This window comes from Ochlerotatus camptorhynchus, unplaced genomic scaffold (genome assembly GCF_037179485.1).
Source record: "Ochlerotatus camptorhynchus isolate MF236.1 unplaced genomic scaffold, CSIRO-AGI_Acam_v1.1 ptg000144l, whole genome shotgun sequence".
Taxonomy (NCBI): Eukaryota; Metazoa; Arthropoda; class Insecta; order Diptera; family Culicidae; genus Ochlerotatus; species Ochlerotatus camptorhynchus.
In genome coordinates this window covers 360,870-371,487 of record NW_027040634.1, presented here as the reverse complement: position 1 = coordinate 371,487, position 10,618 = coordinate 360,870, and the positions used below count along the sequence as shown (strand labels likewise).

General features: G+C 38.0%; 1 protein-coding gene across 1 annotated transcript; it reads right to left on the bottom strand.

Annotated features, from left to right (window-relative positions):
- Nucleotides 1–382: 382 nt before the first annotated feature.
- On the bottom strand, nt 383–10,322 carry LOC135700859 (uncharacterized). Its single transcript, XM_065221516.1, has 2 exons — nt 9,453–10,322; nt 383–709 (listed from the first exon to the last, which is right to left on the bottom strand). Exons 1-2 carry the CDS (start codon nt 10,117–10,119, stop codon nt 492–494), a joined length of 885 nt encoding a protein of 294 aa, XP_065077588.1. The 5' UTR covers nt 10,120–10,322; the 3' UTR covers nt 383–491.
- Between the last annotated feature and the right edge of the window lie 296 nt (nt 10,323–10,618).

Sequence of the window (10,618 nt, the reverse complement as noted above, 5' to 3'; positions counted from 1 at the left end):
TCACTGCGGCGTCCAGCTTAGAATAATACAAAAGTAAAACAATTTCAAATACGCTTAGGTAAGCACACTCTCTTTCCGGTCGGTAGCTTGAAGCGGACTGTTTGGATTCTAGTCGAACTTGCCTCCTACCGAAGGCCAATCAATGTTTTGTAAACAGTTGTCACTCATTCGTGTTTCGACCGATCGTTATCAATGAGCTCAGTCGTTCGGTGGAGACGATCCCCATACTAGAAGTGCTGTGAAGCCGCCTAGAAGAATGGGGAAAAAAATGCGCCGCAGATTAAAGCACAGTCATTTGAATAGCTGTACCCTTTTGTGAACTGAGACCTTTAGTAATAGGAGTGATAACATTCTATCAAGAACAGAAGATGATTTATTGGCAATTAATAACTGTAGATGTATTTGATGATATATGTACAAAGTGGACCGGAAGCGATTACGCGCTATCAGTACAAACAACAGGTTGAAGGACCGACGAAATGTGCATTTCACTAGTCTCGATGCTGTTTGTAGGGGATGTCAACTTTGTCGTCGACCTTTCGCCGGTGGGTGGGCGTCGGTAGAACAGGGTTCGATGGGGCGCGGTCCCAGGGTTGTTGGTAGACGTTGCAGTAGCATGGCTTCCAGCTACCGTTCGAGTCGGGTTGGTGGCCCTGATGGGTCTGGTGGGTCTGGTAGGGGACGTAGCTCTTCACGTAGATGGGATTACCTGCAAGTGAAAGGCGTCATTCGAGATGAATAAAATCGTTAAATATTAAGAAATAAAAAATCCCGCCAATGGTGTAAATAGGCCATTTTTTTACAATTTTGATACCTGCCGGTAATCAATCTGTTTACTCTAGTTACTGTATCAAAAGCAAAATGTGGGTACATCTATAAGATTTTACATTAAATCATTTAAATTTACGTTCTAACATTACGAATAGCTGAATTGGTTGCTGAGTAATCTCTTCTGAAAGATGAAATTTTTAAAAATGCAAGGTTATAGCCGGGAGGGACCTAGGCACTTCAGAGCAAAATCAAAAAAGGCATTTGTTCAGAGCCAAGTTTGGCTCAAATCGGTGAAACCGACCACAACTTTTTTAAATTCTGTACCCGCTGGAATGACCCTTATTAAAAAAAATGATTTTCCTGGAGTACAATGCACCAAGTATGCTGTCTTGTTGGTATTCAAGACATAGTTATTGCATGTGCGTTATGTTTCACTAAAATTCGTTTAGTGCAAAAATTTTTAATCAGTTTGTATTTGTTTCGCCATTTTCAAAATTTCAAGGTTATATACTTTTTTTCGACCTGGCTTTTCACTCCGCGGACAAAAGTATATACAGGGTGATTCAGAATAACTGTCACCGATTTCACAAATCGCTATTCTCAATGAGTGAAATGGGTATAAATAATGTTTTAAAGTGTGCACATATATCAGCTTGTATTGATAGTTGCATTTGAAATCTCATTCGTTTTAAATTTCATGCATCCATAGACGTGAACATGGAGCATTTCATAAATCTGTATAAGTTCGTGCATTATCTTTTAGAAACTGAAATCTCTTCGAAAGAATGAAACATTTATTTTTCGCACCATTATAGAGGTAAATAGGAACCATGAGTGGAAAATCCGTTCAATATTAGAGCATAGACGCATTGCCAGGACTCCAAAAGTGACGTGCGTGCCAGCTGTGGTTCATTTTCCTGACAAATGTGGCTCGTAATTAAAGGTAAAAGGAGAGAGATTTGAATTAAAGTATGCTAAGTTCAAGGTAGTATATGGAGTATATCTGTAATAAAATAATGTAAAAAATCATTCGAGCGTTCAATCGTTGTGACCATTTTTAAAAGCGACAATTATTCCGAATCACCCTGTACAGTAGACTGATGCAAAATTTGAAATTTTCGCTCCACTGTGTTCAAACGGTTTCAAATCGGGTCCTGATTAGCCTCCGAAAGTTTAAACTCATTTGATAAGAAACTGACTTGGCACAAACAATTTGAAGTTTATATGGAAATTACTATGGGATTACAAAACTTTGTGTTCATTGTCTTCTAGCCTTTTAACATATTGTACTGTCAACAAATTCTATTCTTAAGGGAATTTTTATCAGCTATAACTTTGCAGAAAATCGTTTTCAGCCAAACGTCAAATTAAATAGTTATTAATTGTTTAAGAGATTGATAATCTTATGGCATGATCAAGCAGCTGTTCTGTGGGCAACACTGTATTCTGCAGTGTAACATAGTAGCCATGATTTTTGTTCTCTATTCTACGCGCCATAAACACCAATGTTGCCTGCTGAACAGTTGATTGAGCATAATCATAAGACATCAGTGAATGATTAATAATTTTTGTTCCTTACATTTGATCGAAAAGTGATCTTCGACAAAGTTGTAGCTGAGAAAATTTTCAACAAGCTCAGTTATCATTTTCTAAAGTAGAGTGAACTGGTAAATTATGAGATAAATATGAACCGAAATTATGGTTTCTTCATAGTAATTCCCATATAAACTTCAAATGGTTTGTGGCAAGTCAGTTTCGCACTAATGAGTTCAAATTTTGGGAGGCTAATCAGGGCCCAATTTGGAACCGGTTGAGCACTGTGGAGCGGAAATTTCAAATTTTGCATCAGTTTACTGTACAGCTATCCCCCGAAGAACGTGTTTCCCACTGAGTTCTATATCATCTATCTAATCGAGTTTTAAGTTAATGCAACCAGCTAGATGTTAAATATTTCACTAGCCCCACTTGGTGAATGAATACTGATTTCACTGATGACATTTTTTTTTTTCAATCTTGGTTATTCATCAAAGGATATTTTCTCTGACATTTTTGCATACTAAAGTCTTCTTGGTATGCCTGCCTCTTAGTTGAGACATATTTCGAATTTTATTCGATTACCCGTTTTGAAGGATTTTCGCAATGAACATAACTTTATTATAGAAGCAGAGCTGGTTAATATCACGGTCGAAGTGTGACAATGAGAAAATAGGTTCTCTCACTATCACAAGACGAGACTACCTATCACGAGCATTCTTGTCATTTTCCAATGATCAAGCACTCATGAGAATAATTCTTATGCGGTTTTGACATCAACATTTCTAACTGATTTAGATTACATTCAAAGTGTTTTTATGTTACTTCATACGCGAAGTTAACGATTTTCAGAGTTGGTTGGAAATGCTAACATGAAGCTTTAGTGTGATGATTTATTAGCTAGAGAATGATCTTTAGAAGAGGGTAGGTGGATAGTTCCGTTAGAGTACGGCAGTATGAAAATTGAATAGAAGTTGAAAATGAGCGAAGGGCCAACTTCTATTCAATTTTCATACTGCCGTACTCTAACGGAACTATCCACCTACCCTCTTCTAAAGATCATTCTCTAGCTAATAAATCATCACACTAAAGCTTCATGTTAGCATTTCCAACCAACTCAGAAAATCGTTAACTTCGCGTATGAAGTAACATAAAAACACTTTGAATGTAACAACTCAAGGCGGGAGTAGCCGTCAACAATGCTGATGATGGTACAGCACGAAACTACCACCCTACTGCTTTCTCTTTGAGATGATCACGTTGGTCATGACGAGAGGAGCAACACAATAGTTGGGTAAAGAAGAACTGCATTATAACACACCATCGACTGGAAATGCTCTCGCAACGTGGGACTTTAGGTAGTGATGAAAACGTCGCTAGAACTATTCCACAGCCGCAGTCAGTTTATGAGCAAAAAGAGGGACGCACATTTTTGCCTGCGGACTTGGAGACATACTTCAAGTCCCCGCGTACATCGTACGGGTTAGGCAAAAATGTGCGTCTATCTCTAAAAACTGTCGCATTAATGGCCCTTCGCTCATTTTCAACTTCTATTCAATTTTCATACTGCCGTACTCTAACGGAACTAACCACCTACCCTCTTCTAAAGATCATTCTCTAGCTAATAAATCATCACACTAAAGCTTCATGTTAGCATTTCCAACCAACTCTGATTTAGATTAATTTAAGCAAGCAACCGTATGTAACTAATCGGTAGAGTGAATATATTATTAAGATTTTTTCGGTACAAGTAACTTTAATAGCAATAAATGAGCTAGATATTACGATGATCACAACACTCTCACGTTCTGTCAAGACAAAAAAAAATCGATGAGATTTTGAAAAAACCTGTATCATCGTTTTATCATCCGATGATAGTGACAAAAGTATCTCTGTAATTATCACGTGAGATTTTTCATTGAGAATGACATTTGCCAGCCATGTATAGAGGTACAGAAAAAGGGTTAAATACACAGAAAAAAAATCAGAATATAAATGTAAACATCTATGCATGCAAACATTCATGCATGTAAACTTCCTTTTCACGTAAACTAGTAACTTTCATGAAATGTTTCTTGCAAAGAGGGACAGTTGCATACAATATATGGAATATTACATGACATGTCTCATAAATTCACACCATCTATTATGTAAACTTGTATGATATATGACGCTCAATTATGTGCATCATATACGGAGAACAAATTCGTTAAGTTAAGATAACAATCCTAATAGTTACTTTCACATGGAAAAATATTGTTTTTTGAAAGAATCCTATAGTTATTCCAACATTAATTTGACCTTCAAGTCAATCATATCTACACAGCAAAAAAATAATTTTGATATCACATCAAAGTGGATGCACTACAATCATGTCGAAAATTTCATGTAATTTTTATGACCACATAAATAAACAAATGCAGTAAAAGCAGCGTAATGTCAGTTCATGCATTGTATTAATGAAAATTTTGTCCTTTTTAGCAAGTAATATTACACCATATTTTCGACATGATTGTAGTGCATCCACTTTGACGTGATATCAAAATTATTTTTTTGCTGTGTACCTAATAGATTCAACTGTTCATCTTATACTCAATTCAACTATAACTTTGATCAATTATAACAACCGTCAAATCTAATTTAGTTATATAATTTGGTTTCACCTGATCATCATAAATCCACATACTTTTAACTTGTGATGCGTAGAGCAGGCGATAAGATAGCTGGCTCTGACTCAAATGAACACGGTTCAAATCTTAGTTGAATGTTCTTGTTCACCTTTTTTTATAATTTTGCAGTTGTGTTTTTAAGATCGATAAAGAAGCAAAACAAACTTCCTTAATATGTTGATAATGAAGAGCAGTTCGTTTAATAAACATTGTAAAATTTTGCTTCCCTAACAATAGTTTTCTTGAATCAACTAAAGCATAGTTGTATTTTGAAGTTTGACGTTTGTTCATCTACTGAAAAATATAGTTGAGCCAACCGAGGAGCCAACTATGGCCTATAGTTGTTGCCCTCTATATATAGTCAAAGCAACTATAGTTTCGGGTTATCTCTAAAACAATTAAACAATATAGTTATTTTGACCGGAAAAATAATTGCGTCAGCTATAATTTGTTCTCCGTGTAAAGGGCGAACACGAAATTATTGCGACACCGAAAATGTCATGCCAATTTTCTTATAATGTTTAGAATCAAACCAATATTTTAGGGTAGTTTTATACATATATTTACTTAAAAAATCAAAAGAAAAGTTAATCGATGGAGCCTTGAGTGTAAAATTGAACGCATTTTCGCTTGATGCCCTCCATCAAAGTCTTTACAGTGTCATCAGGTACCAGTTTCTCAGTTTTTTTTTTCCATTTTCTTAACATGTCCTTCTCGTCTTTGACTGTCTTCTTGCTCTTCCGAAGTTCCCGCTTCATTATAGCCCAGTACTGCTCCACCAGGCGCAGCTCCGGACAGTTTGGCGGATTCATGTCCTTTGGAACAAAATGGACAGAATTGGCCTCATACCACTCCAGGACACTTTTAGAATAGTGGCATGATGCCAAATCTGGCCAAAATAGCGGAGCTTCGTCGTGCTGCTGCAAGAACGGCAAAAGGCGCTTCTCGAGGCACTCAGATTTGTAGATCTCGCCATTTACTGTGCCCTTTGTCACGAAAGGCTCACTCCTCAGTCCGCAAGAGCAGATGGCCTGCCAAATGAGATATTTGGAGGCGAACTTCGACATTTTCTTCTTCTTAAATTTGTCGTCCACATCGAACTTGCTCTTGCCGGTGAAAAACTCCAACCCCGGAATTTGCTTAAAATCGGCTTTTATATACGTTTCGGCGTCCATCACACAGCAGCCATATTTTGTCAGCATCTTCTCGTAGAGCTTCCGTGTCCGAGTTTTAGCCGTCGATTGTTGCCGCTCATCGCGGATTGGGAAGTTCTGTACCTTGTATGTATGTAGTCCAGCTCTCTTCTTTGCATTCTGGACGTAGCTCTGCGACATGCCGATCTTTTTAGCCAAATGACGGCTTGAGACGTTGGGATTTGCTTTAATCATCCGCTGCACCTTTCCCTCCGTCTTTTTGTTCTCCGGTCCTGGTTTTCTTCCAGCTCCTTTGCCGTGGTCCAACGTCAACCGCTTCAACACTCTGGAGACGGTTGAATGGTGAATGTTTCACATTTTTCCCAACTGCCGGTGCGACAGGTCAGGAAATTCCAGGTGTTTGGAATGAATTTGTTCTCTCAACTCGCGTTGGTTCACCTCCATTTTCGTTGAATCGAAAAACACGACTTCGAGTTTGACAGCATGTACACAATACACATCAATGAGAAAGTGTGCAAAATTTGGTTGATTTTTACCGAATGGTAAAAAAGTTATGCCTTGTTGAATGTGTCGCAATAATTTCGTGTTCGCCCTTTAGTAACGGAAATTTACGCTATGTTTTTAAATGTATAGGTCTGGTCTATCTGATTAACTTTGTTAATCAGCTATATTATCTATTCGAGCAGTCGATTTCAACAAGCAACTAGATGTCAAACGGCAACTTAGCGCCGCGTGGTGATGGAATTATCAACTGAATTGACACAGGGTTTGTTTTTGCTCAGTTGTATAATAATTTTCTATGAACCACGATCACTCAGCTCTAAGAAACTGTGGTTTTTTAATAATTGAGAGTGTTTTTTCTCTCACTGAATCCAAATCTGATGCAGTTTAAACCTTTACAGTTGTCCCCGACTCCAGCAAATAGAAATGTCTCTTCTGATTCAACTTCAAAGGTCTTATGGATTATGCTAAGTAGCTTTTTTGTTAAATTTGAATACCTTAGTGTTTATTTCAGGGATCTTGAAAAGACTAACGGGATAACTACAGAGAAGTTAGCTCAAAAAGAAATTATGGATCAACTGTATCAGTCTTATTATTCAGCATCTGTGACATAGGGTTCCTTTAGCTCATTGAGGCGAACCAGTTAATACAGAAAGCTAACTCCCTTAGCTCAGTCGGTAAAGGCGCAGACCATGCTGGAGGCGGCTGGGTTCAATTCTCGGTCTGGGATGATTGTTCTTGCCACACAATATTTACTAATGTAAAAATGGTACAGGCTCTCAACAACTGTGAAAATACTCAAAGACACCAATTTGAGAGCCGGCGTAAAGTCCCAGTGGGGAAAAAACCAAATAAGAAGTAAATACATATTAGCTAACTGTCATCTTTGATCAGTATTGATTGCGTAGGATATATTAATGAGTGAGTGACTATTGATAAGCTTAAGAGGACTGATAGGTAAACTGGAACCCACGAAAAAAAAAGAGTCCTATCTGATTTCGTTGCACATATCACTATGAAGACCACTGCTATGATTGTATTCAAGTTACCAGTTACAAGTTAAGTTAAACTTATGTTGCATTAAAACTATTTTGACCATAAGTACTGGATATTATGACTAGATGAAACTGAACAGCAGCTAATTATAAAAATATCTATGGATAATGACGACGTCAAAGAGCGACTTTTGAAATTAAGACAACCCTATATCCTTATCAGAGACGTGTTGGGAACCCGCGATCTCTGCTATATGCAGTCAATTTATGTGTTTCTGCAAATATCTAGTGCAAGAATTTAATTGCTTTGTCTTTTGTCTCTTTTTATTAGTTTTTAGTTTGTTTTGTCCCCCCGTCTCGATGAGTCTCATCGGTGCTCACTGATAACCGGTCAGCCGGTCGAACTCCAGACGAATCTAGAACCGCACTACCGTTCGTACTGGCGCCAATACTCTGATGAGGCAACGAAACCCCACCCCAAGCTCCTCCCCTGATTTGGTCCAACACCTACTAGAGATAGAAATAAGTGAATTTTGTTATAAACTATGAACAATGAACTAAAACGCCATTTTCTCCATATGACGAATTTCCAAATGGGACTAATATGCGAGTACCGGCAGTATTGTCGATACAAATTTCCAAAATTAGTACCCGTAACACAATTGTCTGAATGCGTTTCTTATGATGAATGAAATCTAGAATTGATGTTTTCGAATAAAACCTTCACACTTAGATTATTTTACAAGAGTCAGTATTTTTTACTGGGTTTTTGAATTGCTGGAAAAAGTGGTAAAAATTTAAGTGGCCGTTATCCTCAAAGAATCAATTAAATTGACAAATTTTATTTTCTATCATGATATAGGGTTAACAGAACTAAGTCTGTACAAGTTCGGAATAAATTTATTAATTTTTAAATTGGGGTTTAAAAACTTCAAAATAAATGACTACGTAGCTTATGAACAGCCCATTCTAAGCTGAGAAAATCGGAAAATAGTTATAATTGTGTTAGATTTAATTTTCGGCATTTCTCAAGAAACGCTATGTCTTCACTTAATCCTACGATGGAAAACTTCAGTGATATGTACGTTTTAGGTTCTGAAAGCATCATCAAAAAAAAATTTGTCCAACCTCTTAACGGAATCCCTTTATGAAGAGCTTTTCGAATTTGTTGATTTATTTCCTTTTAATTCCGTTATAATTGCTTATCTTTTGACACTGTGGATTACACAGTCGCATAATGCTAAACTAACAAATTTAAAGTCATGTTTTGCTATAATTTGTGATGGCTTAGTAGTTTTTGTTGTTAACCTAAACAACGTGAAACATTGTGTTACACTAGATCATAATTGATTTCCTTGCATAACAATAATGTCACATGCTTAGGTTGACAGTAGATTTCCAAAATCGAGAATCATACCGCAATTCATGTAGAGAGCGGCACCTAAAAAGTTTAACGTGTTAGGGCATAAGTATATTCTACACTGCAACTCAGGGGACCACAAGAAAGTCAATTATGATGAAAAAAATGTCCAAGGAAAAAAAGTTCAAGTTTGTTGCACAGTGTATTTGCAACACGGACACCACTTATAACACGTTATAATTCCCTTGGCTGAACATGGAGTTAGATAATTTGATAGATTGCAAGCTCACATTATTTTAAATCTTTACATTCTCCTTGACTAGATGAAATTACTTTATTGAATTTTCACTGAATTCACTTTTAATTCACTAAATGTATATGGATATTACAAACGGCTTCTCTCAATCGAATTAGAAGCATCCTTTCTAACATATATTAAGCTGTTGGAAGAACAATAAACCAATCTTACCATGATAGTCATATTCAACCCGTCGATTATAGGGCCGTTCCGTAGTCCACAGCCCCGTCACCGGCTGGAACCGATTCCATCCATCATAGGGACCAGCTGGCCTACGGTCATCATTTTTGTATACAAACGTAGTCGGCCTGCTACTCATCGTAACTCCCGGTCTTTTTCCATTAACATCGTTCGGCGAAGTAGGCTTTGGAGTTTTTCCCTTTGTAGGCACTCCAGCCGTTCCCTTGAACACTGGTACACTGGCATTGTCATCGTCATCATCATCAACACCTTTTCCGTCCTTCTTCCCGCTGGATCCGTTCCTTTTCCCGGAATCCTTTTTTCCATCCACCGTATTAGTTTCGTTAAGCGATTCTTCCGATATCTCGATGGTTATATCGGTACGCACTCCCACCGTTGGCCGTTCAACCGATTCCGATCCGGAACTGCCCGAACTTCCCGAACTACTATCTTCACTTTCCGGTTGCGAAACACGTTTCAACTTGGATGTATCAACCGTCACCTGAATCTTCGGATAGTTCCGATACACATTCACAAACCCGGTGCCATCGGCTGAATCTTCTACGTCCGTAAAATCAACATTCGATGTGGGTTTCACAGCCTCGCTACTCATAACTAACATCGCGACCAAAATCACAACTGCCGGAAACATCTTCATGATGTTGGATTTCAATTTCAAAATTACCCAAACCGTTCCAAAGTATCGAACAAACGATATCTAGTCGCGTCAAGCGACGAACTCTGACTGACCGCTCGGTGGAGATCCAAAATCAGCTAAATTGATTCGCATGTCTCGGTAGCCGCAGTCGTCATCGCCTTCATCGCCGTGGAGAATCGGATAAGTAGTAGCTTTAACCTACCGTGTCTTTGGCTCCCAGCGTCGTTATTGTGCGATATCAAACAACATCTCATCCCAGTCCCCCCCCCCCCCATCTCATCCTAGAGGTGGGGCAGAGTGAAGTTGGAAGAATGCAATAATGTGGAGAATTAATTCTTCTGCCTCGCTCAGTGAGCAGTTGTTGCGTCTTTGTGGCCAATTGCGATTTATATGGTTGAGATTTGATGGGGTGATAGAATTAAAGGAACGTGGAGGAACCTACGATCAAGAATATTTGAATGCGTGAGATTGATTTGGAATTTTATTTTCGGTCGTATAT